General features: G+C 41.6%; 1 protein-coding gene across 4 annotated transcripts in view; it reads left to right on the forward strand.

Moving 5' to 3' along the window:
- DTNA (dystrobrevin alpha) overlaps window positions 1-20013 on the forward strand; it is a 140671-nt gene that overhangs the window by 43516 nt on the left and 77142 nt on the right. For all 4 annotated transcript variants that reach the window (XR_014026173.1, XR_014026174.1, XM_081325814.1 and 1 more), the window contains exons 2-3: window positions 7264-7331; window positions 19401-19481. Coding sequence is in view for 2 of the 4 variants with exons in the window: in XM_081325814.1 (XP_081181940.1) it covers window positions 7264-7331; window positions 19401-19481 (149 nt within the window). In the remaining 2 variants the exon portion in view is untranslated. The remainder of the gene's footprint in view (window positions 1-7263; window positions 7332-19400; window positions 19482-20013) is intronic.

Below are 20013 nucleotides of genomic sequence, written 5' to 3' on the forward strand. Positions count from 1 at the left end.
AGCAAGCCATTGATTGTCTTGCTACTTTTACATGAGGGATTACAGTGTAGCAGAGAACTAAACACTCCCATTTAATGTTGGTGATGGGGAAGAAATAATCTGTTCCATCAGAAATAATGGATTGTGTGGCAGTTTGAGGATTTTCATTTCTGTGTTCTTAAAATCTGAAAGCATGTATAATTGCTTCTTGCTTTCAGTTAGCCTGCTCTAGGTGTCAGGATCTTCCATTCCTAAGCTGCTTCTCTTTCAGATTTCCTGTCTCCCATTGAAGAGGAGTTCTGGCAACGTATGCTCAATGGCAGAAGAAACATTGTCCTGCAGCTGTTTTTTCTTTCTTTTTTTCTGACAAATTAAGTGGATGCTACAGAAGGTGAAGGGGAAAGGCACAAAGTGCCCTCTGCTCAGTGAGCTCAGCTGCAGCTTACAACTGCAGAATTAATTTGCCTTAGGATTTGAGATAACATTGCCTGAATCTGAAGATTTTGAGAGCTGTGGCATATTTTGACAACAATCTCCATCGGTGGAAGAAGGCAAACTATGTATATTAATTTATCCATTTAGTGATAATTCTGTGCACAATACTACTTGGATTTTTGATTTCTTTTTTAAAAGAAATGAGACAAAATGAGATCCCTTCTCAAAGGATGCTGCCCTTTTATTGCGAACAACATTATCTATTTACTGCATTCCAAAAATCTCCTTTGGCTATGATCTGTCCCTTACAATTAGGTTATATTGCTGCTGTGGCTGGTGTCACATGTTGCCTTACATTTCTACTGCTTATATTTGTTATGTGCTTCATGTTGCATTCTTTCTTGGAATTCCTTCTGGGAAAAATAACAAAGGTTATAAATAAATAAAATTTTTGACCTAGAAACTAACTGCCTGATGATCAGTCTAATGGCAGCATCTTTCAGTCTTCTTGTAGCAGTGTTTTCTACTGCTGACATTTTCATTTATATTGTTGCTAGATTTTGTTTGCAGCCCTCGCAAGTAGCATTCAGCACCTTCTTGGTTAGTTTTAGTTTAACAGCTTACACAGGATAGGTCAGCAATAAAAGCAGCTGGTCAGGAGACAAGGTCTAGAATCCAGCTGAATCCTCTGTTAAACTCAGTTTGTTTTATTTATAAAGCCAGTTGACTGAAGTTAGAAGTCTTGAGTGTGATCTGGTTTGCATAGCATAATTAGAGCATTTCTGTACTGCTATCATTTTCATTCATCAACCCTACCGAAGCAGTTTGAAAGTGATCTGTGATTTGACATGAAGAAAAAGAGAAAGGAAATCATTCCTCACCCAAAGTTGCTACAGAATTACAGAACAGAATAATAGGGTTGGAAGGGACCTTGGAGGTCTTCTAGTCCAACCCCCTGCTTTGGCAGGAAACCTATACCATTTCAGATAGATGGTTGTCCAATCTCTTCTTCGTAAAAACAAACAAACAAACCCCAAAACAGGTTTGTAACCAAAACAAACAAAACAACTTTACTTGATCAGAAAGCGAAATAAAGGAAGGGGGGAGGATATACACTTCTTGATATTCTGCACACCCTCTAACCCAGCACTAAATTTTGTAATTTGACAAAAGTCCTGGTATCTAATGCAATTTCATGCAAACACATTTTTCCAAAACAATTTTCCATGGCTACTTTTCTTATGAACTCATAGACTTTTCCCATTTCTTCTGTTTGTTTGCATCCCCACCATCTGAAAAGCAATTCTAGGACATATTTTAAAGGATATCCCTTCATTCCAGAAGGTTGACAAGCAAATATATAATGCCATAGGAAGCAAGGAGGGGGGAAAAGCACATTTTGTGTGCAAAAGTAAGCATTGCTTTGTTATAAATGTTCTCCTTCAACTGCACTTTGTACTGCTTATAGTAATAAGAGTTCATCAAAATGACTTTAGCAGGCAAGATTATTGTCTATTAATGCATTCTTTTTTTGTCTCTGTGCTAGCACCTCATCCCCATATGGTGTCTCTGTATAAAATAAATGTTCTGCTTAATAATGCTGTTATCATTCTGCCCTTTGTGCTATTGTAAAAATAATGTTGAATAATAAATCTGTCAAATCTTAATTAGATTAAAATTAATATACAAAATTCTTTTTTTCTTTTTAAATGCAGGAACAAAAAACTCCAATATGTTTCATTTTGCCTTCTATCGTTTTAATTGCTTTTTCTTTGTTATAATTAGCACAGTACTTTAATAGGCAAAGTTTTCTTTTTCCCAGATTTATCTTATGCACACATGCATGCATGTGCATACAAGCATATAGCAGTTCTAGGTTGGTTATTGCTTGATCCAGCTTTGATGGAACAATTGTTGCCCAAGGCCAACTCAGCAGAGATATATTCTTAATTTTCCTTATGCCAAGCACCAAATACCAATCCAACCTGGAAGCATTACCCGAAGTCCTAATTTATTTCTCTTCCATAACCAGCAATGGGTTTTCTTCATATATCAGTCCTTCAGTGCAAATCCCTTGCCTATGCTGTTATTTATTTGGAGGTGAAATAGGCACAGCATACAGTATTCTTGGGCATGCAGAGTCAGTAGCAGAACCCTGGTTCCTGACCCTCTTTCACTGTGGACCACAACCTGAGCAAGAGGTATTAATAGTGTGAACGGTGCTGTTCTCACTGAACATGGTCAGAAAAGAAGCTATAATTAGTTCAAAAAAACCCATGCAGCTTAGGAAGCCACTAAAGCTCCTTCAGCCCTTACATAACAACTTTCTTGAACTGGTTCCTGAATTTGTGACTGAAGATGCTAAATAGACTCAGCTTGCTCATACTTCCTTCAAGGTCCTTCAAGACAAACAAGGGGGGGAAAAACAAGGATTCCAGGAATGTTATTTATTGTTGAAGGGTATTTTTAACAGAATCTTTAAAGTCTGTTCTAACTTTTCCCTGCCTCCTTTTGAATGACAATAAGGTAAAGATAGGGCTGTTCTAAGTCAATATCATATCATTTTCCCACAACTAAGCAACTGTTTTTGCCTCTCCCTCATTCCTCTCAAGGCCAAAACTAAATTCTTCTGCACATTTTTCTTAACGCACCCAATAGCAGTACAGTCATGAAAGAGTTATCCCACTCCATCATCCGTTTGTGCCTGATTGCTAAGAATAAGAAAAATATTTCAGGAACTGGATATCCTATTTAATAGCTTTTGGTACTAATGCAGGGCCCACCATATATTCTATGAATCATAGTCTGAGCAGCATAACTATTGGCCTTATTTTCTGGGAATTATGAAAGTTGAAGTCTAGCACATCTAGATGAGGTGAAGTTAGCAGAATATTGTTTACTCCAGGATCTGGAGTAGTAGGTTACACTTAATGAACTGAAAATTGGAAGCAAAACAACATGCAAACAAAATGTTAATTCATCTTAGGTGGTCCAAGGAAATTAAGAATGGTGGCACCATTAGAACAGATATTTTAATTCTGTTCCATAGTACAAACAAATGATGATTGTTATAAATTAAACTACAAAGCAAGATTCAGGAGGCACAGACAACCAGATACTAAGCAGACTGTACTCAATGAGTGCCATGTTGCACTGGTTAGCACATCCAGGCAGTTAAGCTCGTGAAAATCCTATTATCAAGAATGAGACAGCAGCAAGAAAAAATGTAATTGAATGTTGCTGTAGCATTGGTCTTCAGTTAACTGAAAACTTTTATGATCCTGCTTCCAGAGTTTATACTTAGTTGCAGAATCTAATTTTTCAGGGATAAATTAGATAATCAGAAATATGTTTAGAAATAGGGAGCTATTTTCAAAAAAGCTTCATTTTTCCCCAAGAAGCCTTTTCTTTTGATGAAATACCCCAGCAGTCATCATCATGGATATGTAGATTTATGGAGCTCAGCAGGATTTCACCCTTGATATTTGAATTAGCTAGTAGCATCCTGGTGTAGTCAAAGAGGGAATGATGGTACTGAAGGATTTGGGTTCTGGTTTTTCAGAAGAAAACTTTTCTAAACCTACACAAAATGCCCATCTTTTGAGCTAACAGTATCTTATAAGGAAAGGTCTATTTTTTGATCCCCATACAACCCTTGCCTGATCATGTATATGCTGTAAATAATCTCAGACATGTGTCAAGAACTTGGCCCATCAATGGTTGGGAGAAAAAAAATCAATATTTGGATTAAGCCATTAAAATGCAAAGTGGAAATCTTGAAATCAATTTTGCTAAGTAGAAGTACCAAGAAGAGTCCATCTTGGTAACGTTGCTCAGCTACATGAATAGTCTTCAAGAAAAGGGAGTGGATGTAGGAAAAAGAATGGAATGGTCTTGTTCAATCTTTGCTGCAACTAGAAAACAAAAGTTTTAAAAATACATTTCCACAAGCCTCACAATTACCTGTATCTCTAAATGCATCTCAGTAAATATTATCCTTGGCATTTCTTACTCAAATGAAGGAAGATTGATGTTGATGCTTTGCTTTTGAAATACAGAGAAAGAGCATAAGTAGTATAACATAAAGCATCAGAAAAAGCTGAATTGCACAGTATTAACAATTTCAAAATAATGAATAATGGCATATTGTTTCTCGGAAAGGTTCACATGGTTTTTCATGTTTTCCATGCTTGCTTTTTAAAATGTTCAGAAATGAAAGCACAGCTTGCCTCTGTAATAAAAAAAGCAATATATTTTTGCATATTAAAATGACTGCTTCTGTTAGTACTTCTCTACCACCCCTTTCCCAAGAATTCAGCAAGCTGTAAGGGGCCCATACTATCTAAGGTAATGTGGTGTACTGATTTGTGCTCTAGGCAGGACCAGGAGAACATGTTCAAATTTAGCCTCAGCCATGGAAGTTTACTGAGTAACTTTAGGCCAGTCATTTTTTGTTTGTTTGTTTTTTAACAATTGGGCTCATCTATAAGTGCTATTATCTCTCTCATTGTTTTCAGAAGCCCCCATTTTGTTTCAGTCTTAACTACCTGAGTTTGTTGCTTGAGAGTGATGCATGGCATTTATTTCTTCAGGTAATTTAAATCATTTCAGTTCTCAGAAGAAACCATTAAATACCTATAAGGGAAGGTAACAGTAACTCCACTAACAAACTGTTTCACTTCAAAAGGTACCCATCAGCCTCTTCTAGAGCAATTCTGAAAATACTGATACAACTGCTTTGCTGCTTTAAAACAAGGTTAATTTGTATTGCATCTGTATCATATTGGAAACATGCTTAGCTTAACTTTAAGGATGGAACCAGTATAATCTGCCTTCTTGTGTGAGGTCCTTTTGTGGAGGTTCTAGTAATGATAAATTACCTTCTTGATTATGATGTCCTTTCATAATTTTTGATGTATTATAAATGAAAGAACAACTTTCATCTCGTTCTAATCTGCTGTACTGGTTCTTCCTAAATACAACCCAACATAAGATTTTCAGAGTCTTCATATGTTTTTATAGTGGATGATTCAAATCCTATTCCCATTTCATGGGCTGTTATAGTAGTAGCCATAAAGAATTTATCCTCTCAGATTGCCATACTACATAGTTAGTTTAAAGCATGTTGACATAAAGTTCGTGTTATGACAAGATTTCATATGTATATATATATATATATGTATATATATATATGTATATATATATGTATATATATATATAAGTACTTGCCTATTTTGGAAGACTGATCTAGGAAATTCAACTATTTTGAAGGAATATAATTGATGTCCAATATCAACATTGCTACAATATTACCATTGTAATGTTGGTCAACTTGGTTAATTATCCTGACCATGATGTTACACTTACAGTTGCCAGAACTTATTAATTTAATAAATAAAAATTGACTTAGTATGTGAACTATTATACATTTCCTTTTGTCTAATGTAGATACTTGGGATATTACAGAGAAATTTGTGTACTATATTCACTGAATATAACAGCTGAAGAAGGCAGAAGCCAAAATAAATATTTTTCTGTTTCTAGTTTCTGTTGTATTAATCACTCTTGGATGCATGGATGAAGTGGGATGGATGTATAAATAGACACATTATTGTAGACTCATATTATATTATATTGTACAAACAAAGGAAAATACATGATTTCTGGATCTCCTGTATAATATTATTTTATGTGTTGTTAAAATCTGTGTTAGCTTTGAAAAATGGGCTAGCTTTTCTCTGCTCTTGCTGTTCATAACCCTGCTGGAGGAAAAATTGTTAATATATAGGAATTTGTATATAATGAAAAAATATTAATGGACTCTGGGGGAAGTTTATATCAGAAAAATAATATGGGCCAAGAGTTAAAATTTTTCTCACACAAGAAACCTCCAACAGGAGCTCTAAAGTAAAATAAACACAATTTAATTATGGATCAAATTATAACATTTAATTTGTTTCATTATTTATTTGTTTCATTATTTATAGTGAAATGACAAGAAAAACCTATTTTTATCAATAGAAATAATGGTTGCCATCATCAATAGAGTTTAATCAAAGAAGTATTTTTAAAAATCCTTCTCCGTCGTCTTCTCCTTCTTGCAAGGCAAAAATTGAACACACACTTATTGAATTATCACACTTGGTGTAAAGTAGCAGCTTTTTTTCCCTTTCACGCTGTACATACCTCATTTATGAATAGAAGAGATCGATGCTACTAGCACTTTTCAATTATAAAAAGTCTTATGAAAGAACACAGAACTATTTTCTGATATTATCCAAGAATTGGTGTTAAATGTATAGCTGAGAAAAACTGCTGGTAGATAAATGTTTGTTGTTAAATTCAGGAAGGGAATCAGACTGAAATTTATAATCTGAAGTTTAAAATCCATTATGGGAAGGTGTGCATTATTTCTCCATAAGACACTCTAAACTAAACTGAATTGAAATTAAACTGCAGCTGACCTATGTTCTTCCTTTTGTTTCCCAATGGTGAACACATTTCAGTATATTTTGTCTAAAAGTTTCAAAGGGCTTTAAGCATTATGATTGGTTGCACAGTCAGCCAGATATTTAGACTGGATTTGGCCCCATTTCCAGACTGTATTGATATCCATAATAACACTTTTACTTGGTGCCATATATATTTATTTTGTACTCCTTTAATAATTTTAATGGTTTTTATGTTTTATGCCTAGAGTCATTTGTTGAGATGGGAGGCTTTAGAAATCAAATAAATAAATAAATATTGAATATAGAATTGGAAAAAACAATGCACTGAATTTTTCTTATATTTAATGTCCTTAGATTGCAAATGGTCCTGAAGATATGTTTATAATTTTTTTATTAGAATGATTGAAGATTGTGGGAAAAGAGGCGCTACCATGGCAGAAAGGAGGCAGCTGTTTGCAGAAATGCGTAAGTGCTATGGCATTTTATATTTTGTTTTACTGTTTTTCCAACAGATGTAAGATTTCTTGGGAAAGGCCAACAGGATAGAATATATCCGTGGTAAATATTACATGGATTTTTGCCCTGGGCTATAGGCAGTTTGTTCTACAAAACAAGACTTTCCAACACAAAGCAGGAGCAAGAAATTACATTTAATTGACAAAATGCTGCTTTTTTATTATTTCAATGCAGACATAGAGCTAAATACCCCTTCATGGATTACTGCCTTGTCGTGGCGAAGGGGCTTGCGTAATTCAATGAAGCTATGAGCTATGCCGTGCAGGGCCACCCAAGACGGACAGGTCATAGCAGAGAGTTCTGACAAAACGTGATCCACTGGAGAAGGAAATGGCAACCCACTCCAGTATCTTTGCCATGAAAACCCTATGGACAGTACCAAAAGGCAAAACGATATGACGCTGGAAGATGAGCCCCTCAGGTCGGAAGGCGTCCAATATGCTACTGGGGAAGAGCAGAGGGCTAGTACTAGTAGCGCCAGAAAGAATGAAGCGACTGGGCCAAAGCCGAAAGGACGCTCAGCTGTGGATGTGTCTGGTGGTGAAAGGAAAGTCCGATGCTGTAAAGATTTTTTCTCCATAGGAACCTGGAATGTAAGATCCATGAATCAAGGAAAGCTGGACGTGGTCAAACAAGAGATGACAAGACTGAACATTGACATCTTAGGTATCAGCGAACTAAAATGGACAGGAATGGGTGAATTTAATTCAGATGACCATCAGGTATACTACTGTGGGCAAGAATCCTTCAGAAGAAATGGAGTAGCCTTCATAGTCAATAAAAGAGTAGGAAAAGCAATACTGGGATACAATCCTCAAAATGACAGAATGATCTCAGTTCGAATCCAAGGCAAACCATTCAATATCACAGTAGTCCAAGTCTATGCCCCAACCACCAGTGCTGAAGAGGATGAAATTGACCAGTTCTATGAAGCACTACAGCACCTTATAGAACTAACACCCAAAAATGATGTCCTTATCATCATGGGGGATTGGAATGCTAAAGTAGGAAGCCAAAAGATAACTGGAATAACAGGCAAGTTTGGCCTTGGAGTGCAAAATGAAGCAGGGCACAGGCTGATAGAATTCTGTCAAGAGAATGCGATGGTCATAGCAAACACTCTTTTCCAACAACCCAAGAGACGGCTCTACACATGGACATCACCAGATGGTCAACACAGAAATCAGATTGACTATATGCTCTGCAGCCAAAGATGGAGAAGCTCTATACAGTCAGTAAAAACAAGACCAGGAGCTGACTGTGGCTCAGACCATGAGCTTCTCCTTGCAAAGTTTAGGCTTAAACTGAAGAAAGTAGGGAAAAGCACTAGGCCACTCAGGTATGAATTAAATCATATCCCTGTTGAATATACAGTAGAGGTGACAAATAGATTTAAGGAATTAGATCTGATAGACAGAGTGCCTGAAGAACTATGGACAGAGGTTCGCGACATTGTACAAGAGGTAGCAACCAAAACCATCCCAAAGAAAAAGAAATGCAAGAAAGCAAAATGGCTGTCTGAGGAAGCTTTGCAAATAGCTGAGGAAAGGAGGGAAGCGAAAGGCAAGGGAGAAAAAGAAAGATACGCCCAATTGAATGCAGAATTCCAGAGAATAGCTAGAAGAGATAAGAATGCCTTCTTAAATGAACAGTGCAAAGAAATAGAAGAAAACAATAGAATAGGGAGGACCAGAGATCTTTTCAAGAAAATTGGAGAAATGAAGGGAACGTTTAATGCAAAAATGGGCATGATAAAGGACCAAAATGGCAGGGACCTAACAGAGGCAGAAGAGATTAAGAAGAGGTGGCAAAATTACACAGAAGAACTATACAAGAATGAGCTTAACGTCCCTGATAATCACAATGAGGTGGTCACTGACCTCGAGCCAGACATCCTAGAATGTGAAGTGAAGTGGGCCTTAGAAAAACTGAGCAACAACAAAGCTAATGGAAGTGACAGTATTCCAGCTGAGCTATTCAAAATCTTAAAAGACAATGCAGTAAAAGTGCTACACTCAATTTGCCAGCAAATTTGGAAAACTCAACAGTGGCCACAGGATTGGAAAAGATCAGTTTACATTCCAATTCCAAAGAAAGGCAGTGCCAAAGAATGTTCAAACTATCGCACCATTGCACTCATTTCTCATGCTAGTAAAGTCATGCTTAAAATCCTACAAGCTAGACTTCAGCAGTATGTGGATCGAGAACTACCAGAAGTACAGGCAGGATTTCGAAGAGGCAGAGGAACTAGAGATCAAATTGCCAACATACGCTGGATCATGGAGAAAGCTAGAGAGTTCCAGAAAAACATCTACTTCTGCTTCATTGACTATGCTAAAGCCTTTGATTGTGTGGATCACAACAAACTGTGGCAAGTTCTTAAAGAGATGGGAGTACCAGACCATCTTATTTGTCTCTTGAGAAACCTATATGCGGGTCAAGAAGCAACAGTGAGAACTGGACACGGAACCACTGATTGGTTCAAAATTGGGAAAGGAGTCCGGCAAGGCTGTATACTGTCGCCCTGCCTATTTAACTTATATGCAGAGCACATCATGAGAAAGGCAGGGCTAGATGAATCAAAAGTTGGAATTAAGATTGCCGGAAGAAATATCAACAACCTAAGATACGCAGATGATACCACTCTAATGGCAGAAAGTGAAGAAGAACTAAAGAGCCTCTTGTTGCAGGTGAAGAAGGAGAGTGCAAAACTTGGGTTGAAACTTAACATTAAGGAAACCAAGATCATGGCATCTGGCCCTCTCAATTCCTGGCAAATAGATGGGGAAGAAATGGAGGTAGTGACAGATTTTATTTTCCTGGGCTCCAAGATCACTGCAGACGGGGACTGTAGCCAAGAAATTAAAAGACGCTTGCTCCTGGGGAGGAAAGCCATGGCAAATCTAGACAGCACACTAAAAAGCAGAGACATCACCCTGTCAACAAAAGTGCGTATAGTCAAGGCTATGGTCTTCCCAGTTGCAATGTATGGCAGTGAAAGTTGGACCATAAGAAAGGCTGAGCGCCAAAGAATTGAGGCCTTTGAACTGTGGTGCTGGAGAAGACTCCTGCGAGTCCCTTGGACTGCAAGGCGATCAAACCGGTCAGTCCTAGAGGAGATCAATCCTGACTGCTCTTTAGATGGCCAGATTCTGAAGCTAAAACTCAAGTACTTTGGCCACCTAATGAGAAGGAAGGACTCACTGGAGAAGAGCCTAATGCTGGGAAAGATTGAGGGCAATAGAAGAAGGGGACGACAGAGAATGAGGTGGCTGGATGGAGTCACTGAAGCAGTAGGCGTGAGCTTAAATGGACTCCAGAAGATGGTAGAGGACAGGAAGGCCTGGAGGAATGTTGTCCATAGGGTCGCGATGGGTCGGACACGACTTCGCAGCTAACAACAACAAAAGAGCTAAATATCTCTAGTATTCTGTCTTTGGGAGAAAAGGAATGTGAAAATCAAAGTAATTGTTTCTCACCAATAACCATACTGAAACTCAAATATATTTTCTCACTATAATTCAATTTTCTTCACTGGATGCTGACCCAATTTGCTGGGACTGAATTTTCCCCAATGCTTAGAAAACAAAGGCAAAGGTTGTTCTAATTCTGTATAATCTCAGGTGCGTCTTGTTCTATGTAATCTATGTAATCTGTTTTGGATTGTTCAATCGCAAGCAATGTGTTGAGATTTTTCTGGGTTTCTTAAAATCACACTTTTGGTTTCTTAATTTTAAATATGTTTAAAAGTTTGCCAGAATACAAATGTTTGACATTTTAATTTGTGGGTAGAATTGAAACAGTATAACGTTGACATTAATATTAGAACTGTGCAATGCTTCAGGCTGAAAAGCAACGAAAGATTTTTGAACGATAAGGAGTCATGCGTGTAGCAGCTGAGTGCAGTTCTTAACCTGAATGTATATTTTCCCAAAATCGTGTGGTGCCAGTGAGGGACATCTATGCAATAGCAGGAAGAGATATGCAGACTAATGCCACACACTTCAAAGGATCTCTTTTCCTTCAAATTTAGTGTGCTGTGCATTCTAATTAATATAACTTGCAGTTGAACTGAATCCTTCACAATGCACCTGGTCAGCAAACTAAAATCATCTAAACATCTAAAGCAGGGGTCTTCAAACTTGGCCCTTTTATGACTTGTAGACTTCAACTCCCAGAATTCTTCAGCCAGGCATGCTGGCTGAGGAATTCTGGCAGTTGAAGTCCATAAGTCATATAAGTTTGAAGACCCTTGATCTAAAGCCATCTAAAGCTTACCTACTGTATATGTAAGTAAAGATCCAAAGCTATATCAGTGTTTTGCAGATGCATTTCAACTGCATCTTGACTTATTAATGTGATGGATTGCTCCTTGAAATAGATCTTGTAGATCTGTATTGCTAATATTTATTCTCATTGTTAAATGACCCAATTAATACTTGAGGAATTATTATTATGGAATAATAATAATAATAATAATAATAATAATAATAATAATAATAATAATAATAATAATAATAATAATAATAATAATAATAATAATATAAAGTTGGAAGGGACCTTGGAGGTCATCTAGTCCAACCCCCTGCTCAGGCAGGAAGCCCTATACCATTTCAGGCAAATGGCTGTCCAGTCTCTTCTTAAAAACCTCTAGTGTTGGAGCATTCACCACCTCTGGAGGCAGGTTGTTCCACTGGTTAATTGTTCTAACTGTCAGGAAGTTTCTCCTTAGTTCTAGGTTGCTTCTCTCCTTGACTAGTTTCCATCCGTTGCTTCAAAAGACTCAAAAGAATTGAGTCCTTCAAAAGACTCAATTCTTTAAAAAAAATAAATGTATTTCTCTGACAGGGAATGAAACAGAACTGTGCTAAAACAAAATTTTAAAAAATCCCAGAAATATTTAAAAAAAGAAAAAAGCTAATTTAGTAATATTCAATAGTTAACATATGACAATAAAAAAAGAAAAAAACTGGGGAACACTGGAATGGTTTCTTATGTGTTTGACAACATGACCAGTGATTAAAGTAAATTCTCAGGATGAAACACTGAATGATTCAGGACAATCTTTGCCAGCAATAAATGGCACTGAAGCAGTTAGTTGGTAAAAGGAACTTGTCTAGAGTATTTGGTGGGTGAAAAGTCAAAAATAAGTAAAAGTTTTGTTAGTGGCAATAAAGAGTGGAGAGTTGGAGACCTCTGTCTTAGAGCAACCCTTTCTTAACATCTTTTAAATAAAACCTTCTTGCTAATGGGCTAACCCAGGGGTAGGCAACCTCGGCTCTTTTATGACTCATGGACTTCAACTCCCAGAATTCCTGAGTCAGCTGTGCTGACTCAGGAATTCTGGAAGTTGAAGTCCATGAGTCATAAAAGAGCCGAGGTTGCCTACCCCTGGGCTAACCAATGAAATGCTTCCATTTTGCTAATTAAATTTCATTATTTTATCATAACCAAAGCATATTGCATTATATTCTGAAAACAGTAAACAGTATCTTTGAATCATAAGGCTGAAATTGTTTGATTTTACCTTGGAGAATTATCTTAGCCTAGTTGTAATAAAAAACAGATTTGTGTTTGCAGAGTAGAGCACTATTTTTTTTTCTTTTTCCTGCCTTTTTCTCACAGATCCCCAGATTAGGATAACCTTTGCTCTAACATTACAAATAGACTGGATGAATTAGAACATAGTAAGTGCTCAGGCAAAGAGTCCTCTTGCAATCTGTGTTCTCCAGTGAATGTTATAAACAAATTTATCCAAGGACCGTAAGTAGGTCATATCTGGTTTAAAGATAACATATCAGCTTCAGTCAAGCAAAGATACTGATTCACAGTTGATGCTAACAGTTGTATCTGACTGCTTTTCTAACTTGGTTTACATAAATCGGGAAAGGGCAATTCACTATTAACAATAAAAGCCTTTTTTAATGCAGGTCTGGTGCCTCCCAAATTCTTTACCAAATTCTTTGGGACAGTAAACCACAAAATTATGTTAGTACGATTTCCTGCAAATACTAGAAAGAGAATTAAAGGAACAGGTGTGTTAATTCTCCATGTCCATTACTGATAAAATTTAATTTTCCAAGTAACAAAGAAGTCTTCAAACCCAGTCTGGCACTTCAATAATGGTGTCAGATCCCTGCCTTAGCTCATGGTTGCTAAAAAATAACAACTGTTGCCCTTGGTTGCAGAAAGATTTTCTTTCCCTGTCGTAATCAATAGATTAAACTTCCACTGAAATAATTGTGTGAGTTTATTACTCAGCTTACCATGCCTTGTCCGCTCTTCAGGAGGACCTCTGGCAATAAATAAATAAAAATACCCCTGTAGGAAATGTCCATGAAGTCACCAAGAGTTCAGTTCAAAAGAGCTTTTTATATAAACTAAACTGTTAATTTTAAGAACTTTCCATCTATTAGAACTCAGCTTTTGGTATTTGCTTTATATTGTTTGCTTGTGGTTTGATCATACTGGGAGTCAGGCAACATATTTATTTAATGCACAAGTATAGTATAGGTCAGACATATCAAACACAAGGCCCGGGGGCCAGATCCGGCCCGCAAAGTGGTTTCATGTGGCCCACGAAGCCATCCTGGAAACAGTGAGGGAACAGCCCCCACTGCCTTGGCCCTGGCCCAAAGACCCTTACTCTGCCAGAGACCCTCAGATCTGTCCCACTCCTGCCCAGGCCCCCATAGGCACCCTTGATGCGAACTATGTAGAGCTGGCCATGCCCACCCAGTAGGCCATATGCACTCTAGCCACACCCATGCAGTAGGCCACGCCCACACCCACACCCACGCAGTAGGCCACGCCCACGCCCATACCCACCCGGCCCCCTGAGGGCAACCGCAATGCTGATGCGGCCCTCAATGAAATTGAGTTTGACACCCCTGGTATAGGTGGTACCTTGCTCAACAGTAGCATCTGTGAGAGGGATCTCGGAGTCCTAGTGGACAATCACTTAAATATGAGCCAGCAGTGTGCTGCAGCTGGCAAAAAAGCTAACACAGTGCTAGGCTGCATTAACAGAGGGATAGAATCAAGATCACGTGAAGTGTTAATATCACTTTACAATGCCTTGGTAAGGCCACACTTGGAATACTGCAATTTCCAATTACTTTATTTCCAATTGAGGAACACTCAATTGGAAATGACAACTGTTTTGGGCAGTGGTGAAGGCACCAGACTAAAAACCAGTTGATCATGAGTTTTGGCCCAGCTTTAGGCTAAAGTCTGGTAGATAACTTTGGGCCTAGGAAGAAGGCAAGAGCAACCCATTTTTGAAAATCTTGCCAGTTGCAGGGACTTGACCAGACAATAGCAAGGAGTCAACATGCATTCAAAGGTTCACACACACTCACACACACACAAACTGGGAAATAGGGATTGTCCCTCCAGAAGATAGGCTTAAGATACAGAAGAATCTTAACAGACTTGAACATTGGGCGCTATCTAACAAAATGAAATTCAATGGTGAAAAAAAGTAAGGTTCTACATTTACAGTAGGCAAGAAAAACCAAATGCACAGGTATAGTAGAGGTGGTACCTGGCTCAATAGTAGCAACTGTGAGAAGGATCTCGGAGTCCTAGTAGATAATCACTTAAATATGAGCCAGCAGTGTGCTGCAGCTGCCAGAAAAGCCAAATACAGTGCTAGGCTGCATTAACAGAGGAATACAATCAAGATCACGTGAAGTGTTAATACAATGCCTTGGTAAGGCCACACTTGGAATACTGCATCCAGTTTTGGTCACCATGATGTAAAAAAGATGTTGAGACTCTAGAAAGAGTACAGAGAAGAGCAAGAAAGATGATCAAGGGACTGGAGGCTAAAACATATAAGGAACGGCTGCTGGAATTGGGAATGTCTAGTCCACGGGTCGGCAACCCGCGGCTCCGGAGCCGCACGCGGCTCTTTGAGCCGTCTCCTGCGGCTCCCAGCCGCCCGGTGCGCGCGCACCTCTTCGAACGGGCAGTGGTGTGCGCGCACCTCTCCAAATGGAGAGTGGCACCGTCCATTCTGAGAGGTGCGCGCGCACCTTTCCGAAGGGCGGAGGTGCGCACGCACCTCTCCAAGCAGCTGCCGTCCCGTCCGGACACGGCAGCTGTGCAAACGGGATGGCGGCGGTTTGGAGAGTGCGCACGCACTCGCCAAACCGCCGCCATCCTGTCTGGAGACCTGCCGTGTTCGTCAAACATTGACGAACACGGCAGCTGTGCAAACGGGATGGCGGCGGTTTGGAGAGTGCGCACGCACCTCTCCCAAGCCGCCGCCGTCCGGAGACCTGCCAACGTTTGGGGAGGTTTGGGGAGGTGCGCGCACACCTACGGTCGTTTGGAGAGGTGCGCGTGCACCTCTCAGAATGGGTAGCGGCGCCGCTTCTTGCGAAAGCTGCCGCAGCCCGTCTGCAAAGCTGCTGCTTTCGGCAACTTTGCAGACGGGCCACGGCAGCTTTCCCAAGAAGCGGGGCCACTGCCCGTTCGCGCGGAGGTACGGAGACCTGCCGACGTTTGGGGAGGTTTGGGGAGGTGCGCGCGAACCTATGGTCGTTCGGAGAGGTGCGTGTGCACCTCTCGGAATGGGTAGCAGCGCCGCTTCTTGCGAAAGCTGCCGCGGCCCGTCTGCAAAGCTACCGCTTTCGGCAGCTTTGTAGACGGGCCGCGGCAGCTTTCCCAAGAAGCGGGGCCGCTGCCCGTTCGCGCGGAGGTACGGAGACCTGCCAACGTTTGGGGAGGTTTGGGGAGGTGCGCGCGCACCTATGGTCGTTCGGAGAGGTGCGCGCGCACCTCTCAGAATGGGTAGCAGCGCCGCTTCTTGCGAAAGCTGCCGCGGCACGTTTGCAGGCTGCCAAAAGCGGCAGCTTTGCAGACGGGCTGTCGCCGTCGCACAACCGGGAACCGGTTCCATCACACATAAAAAAAAGGCAACTGCGCGCATCCGCACATGGGCAAGAAAAACCCATTTTGCGCATGCCCGTGCATGGACGCACGCACGCAGCTCCCACTTTTTTTATGTGTGATGGAACCGGTTCCCAGTGGCTCTTTTCCTTTTTCGGGTTTCCGACCCCTGGTCTAGTCTAATGAAGAGAAGGACGAGGGGTGACATGATAGTTTTCCAATATCTCACGGGCTGTCACATAGAAGAGGGAGTCAAGCTATTATCCAAAGCACCTGAAGGCAGGACAAGAAGCAACGGATGGAAACTAACCAAAGAGAGAAACAACCTAGAACTAAGGAGAAATTTCCTGACATTTAGAACAATTAATCAATGGAACCTGCCTCCAGAAGCTGTGAATGCTCCAACACTGGAAGTTCTTAAGAAGAGACTAGACAGCCATTTGTCTGAAATGGTATAGGGCAGAGGTGTCAAACTCGCAATGTCATGTGATGTGTTGCGACATATTGTGCCTTTTTTCCATTGCTGGCAATGGGATGGGCACGGTTTCGGCATGATGCATCCGGCTGATGGTATAGGGTTTCCTGCCTGAGCACGGGGTTGGACTAGATCAGACATGTCAAACACAAGGCCCGCGGGCCGGATGCGTCCCGACATGTGGTTCCATCCGGCCCGGGGACCTGCTCTGGAAAGATCGAAGGACTGGCCCGCTGCACCTTGGCCTGGCCCAGGCCGACCGGGCGCTGATCTACAACCTGGTTGCAGCCATCAAAGCCAAACGTGCTCAGCATTAAATCCACGGGGCAGCCCTGCGCTGCCCCCTCCGTGCACGCGCAAGCAGAGTCCAGTGTCCCTACTGGCTGTCTTGTTATGCATGCTGACTTCGTCCAGGACGCCGGCACTGGCTGTCTCCTGTGCGCACAGTCGGGGGGTGGGACAGATGTGGCAAGGCAGCTCCTTGCTGATTCCAGTGGATCTTAGGCTGAGTGTGTTCTGGCTTTGATGGACGCAACCAGGTTGTAGATCTGCACCAACCCCCATCCCCACCAGCACTTCCAGCCTTGTAGCCATGAGGCTTTCCTTTCACTGGGACAGACCCCACCCTCCCCATGCGGGATAACAAGACCGGCAGCAACATGGCAGCAGTGGCAATCTCTCCCCCTCCCATCACCCCTTCCTGAGCGTGGAGGAAGGAAAGAGATGAGAAGGAAGGAAGTGTAGCGGAGATGGGAATTGCAGGGGGATCAGCGCTGCCTGGGAGGCTTTGCCAGAGCTCTGATGTTTCAGCAGAGAGGTCAGGAGCTCCAGAGGCCTCTGTGGAGGCTGGGGGCGGGGCGAGGCTCTTGGGGAGAAATTTTTAAAGGGGTAGAGAAGATTGACTGGGGGAAGAAGATTTTAGTTTCTCTTTTCTGGAGAGACAAGCCAGAAGGAGGGAGAACAAGGTAGGAAGGCAAAAAGGTTTTTTTATTCTCTCTCCAGAGAATAAACTTCCTACCTCGCTCTCCCTCCTTCTGGCTTGTCTCTCCGGAAAAGAGAAACTAAAATCTTCTTTCCACAGTCAATCTCCTCTTCCCCTTTAAAAATCCCTCCCCAAGAGCCCCACCCCACCCCCAGCATCCGCGGAGGCCTCTGGAGCTCCTGACCTCTGCTGAATCCCCAGAGCTCTAGCAAAGCCTCCCAGCCAGTGCCGATCCCCCCCAATTCCCCTCTCCGCTACACTTCCTTCCTTCTCTCCTTCTCATCTTTCCTTCCTCAATGCTCAGGAAGGGGTGATGGGAGGGGGAGAGATTGCCACTGCTGCCATGTTGCTGCCGGTCTTGTTATCCCGCATGGGGAGGGTGGGGTCTGTCCCAGTGAAAGGAAAGCCTCATGGCTGCAAGGCTGGAAGTGCTGGTGGGGATGGGGGTTGGTGCAGATCTACAACCTGGTTGCGTCCATCAAAGCCAGAACACACTCAGCTGCCGGTCTTGCTATCCTGTGTGGGGAGGGGGGTCTGTGCCAATGAAAGCGATGCCTTGTGGCTGCGAGGGTGGAGGTGCTGGTGGGGGGGGTTGGTGCTGATCTACAACTTGATTGCATCCATCAAAGCCAGAATACACTCAGCCTTAAAACAACGGGGAAGCCCCACCCCACCCACTGGGTGTGCACACAAGTAGAGTCCGGCATCGCTGCTGGCTGCCTTGCCCTGCAGGCTGATTTCAGCCAGGATGCCGGCACTGGCCATCTCCTGTGTGCACACCGGGGGGGGCAGGACAGAGGTGGTGGGGCAGCTCCTTGCTGGTTCCAGTCGATCTTAGGCTGAGTGTGTTCTGGCTTTGATGGACGCAACCAAGTTGTAGATCAGCACCAACCCCCACCAGCACTTCCAGCCTTGCAGCCATGAGGCTTTCCTTTCAGCAGGATCTCCCCCACCTACCCACATAGTATAGGAATGGCCAGCAGCAGCATATTGGTGCTGGCAATCCCTCCCCCTCCCATCACCCCTTCCAGAGTGCAGGGGAAGGAAAGAGATGAGAAGGCAAAGGGAGGGAGGGAGGAACAGAGAAAGGAAGGGAAGAAGGAAGGAACAGAGGGAGGAAGGAATGGAGGGTGGGAGGGAGGAAGGAAAGAACAGAGGATGGAAGGGAGGGAGGGTGGGAGGGACCATGTCCCGGCACTCGCCCCAGTCCCATCCTTCTCTGCCAGAGACCCTCAGATCTGCTCCAGTCCTACCCAGGAACTCCTGAAGCAAGTGATGTCGAGCTGGGCACGCCCACCCAGTAGGCCATGCCCATCCTAGCCACACCCATCCAGTAGGCCACACCCACCTGCCCCCCCCCAGGACAACCACAATGCTGATGTGGCCCTCAATGAAATTGAGTTTGACACCCCTGGACTAGATGACCTCGAAGGTCCCTTCCAACCTTGTTGTTGTTGTTGTTATTAAATTATATTGGCTTTCAATATAGTAAATTGAAAGTTTGAACTTCCCCTTTGGTAAAATCTTTTACCCAAAATTAACTTATTCTGTGTAAGTAATAAAAAGCCCCAAAATATCCTAGAGAAAGCTTATTTGAATACTGTTGGGTGAGGTTTAGGCACAGAAAACATATATCTTAGCATATATATTTCTCTACCATTAGGGGCTCAAGATCTGGATCGTATCCGTTTGTCCACTTACCGAACAGCATGTAAGCTTAGATTTGTGCAGAAAAAATGCAACTGTAAGTATATCACTGATTAATTTGTATTACCTTCATTAGTCTACTACTGTAGAATTGTGCATGTTCTACATCTGTTAGGAATTAATGTTAATAATCTTTCAGAAAATGCAAATGACATGACCTGACTCTTCAGAAAAGCAAGGTAATCCACAACTCTTTATATCTGCATCAAAACTTCTAAACCTACATGCAAATATAAAGAGGATAGAGCTTATATGTTACTGAGGTAAAATTGTAAGCTTTCCTCTCACAATTTTGCTGTTTAATACTATTGTGTTTGTTTATTTTATTGGGTATTATCTTTTGCACCTTGGTGTAACGTAACTTTTAAATGCCTGCAGTAATAACATACTAATTTTTGCTTTTAAAAATTTCACTGTTAGAATGGTAAACAAATTAGCATGTTTTTACGTACAAAGAATTAATTATATAAGCTATCCTTGGGAATGTGACATGCTTTTCAAATGATCAGCACTATACAATTATTTGGCAATATCTATTAGCATTTTCCATGCTGCGGAAATCAAACACT

Source organism: Vipera berus (genome assembly GCF_964194415.1).
Source record: "Vipera berus genome assembly, chromosome: 3".
NCBI lineage: Eukaryota > Metazoa > Chordata > Lepidosauria > Squamata > Viperidae > Vipera > Vipera berus.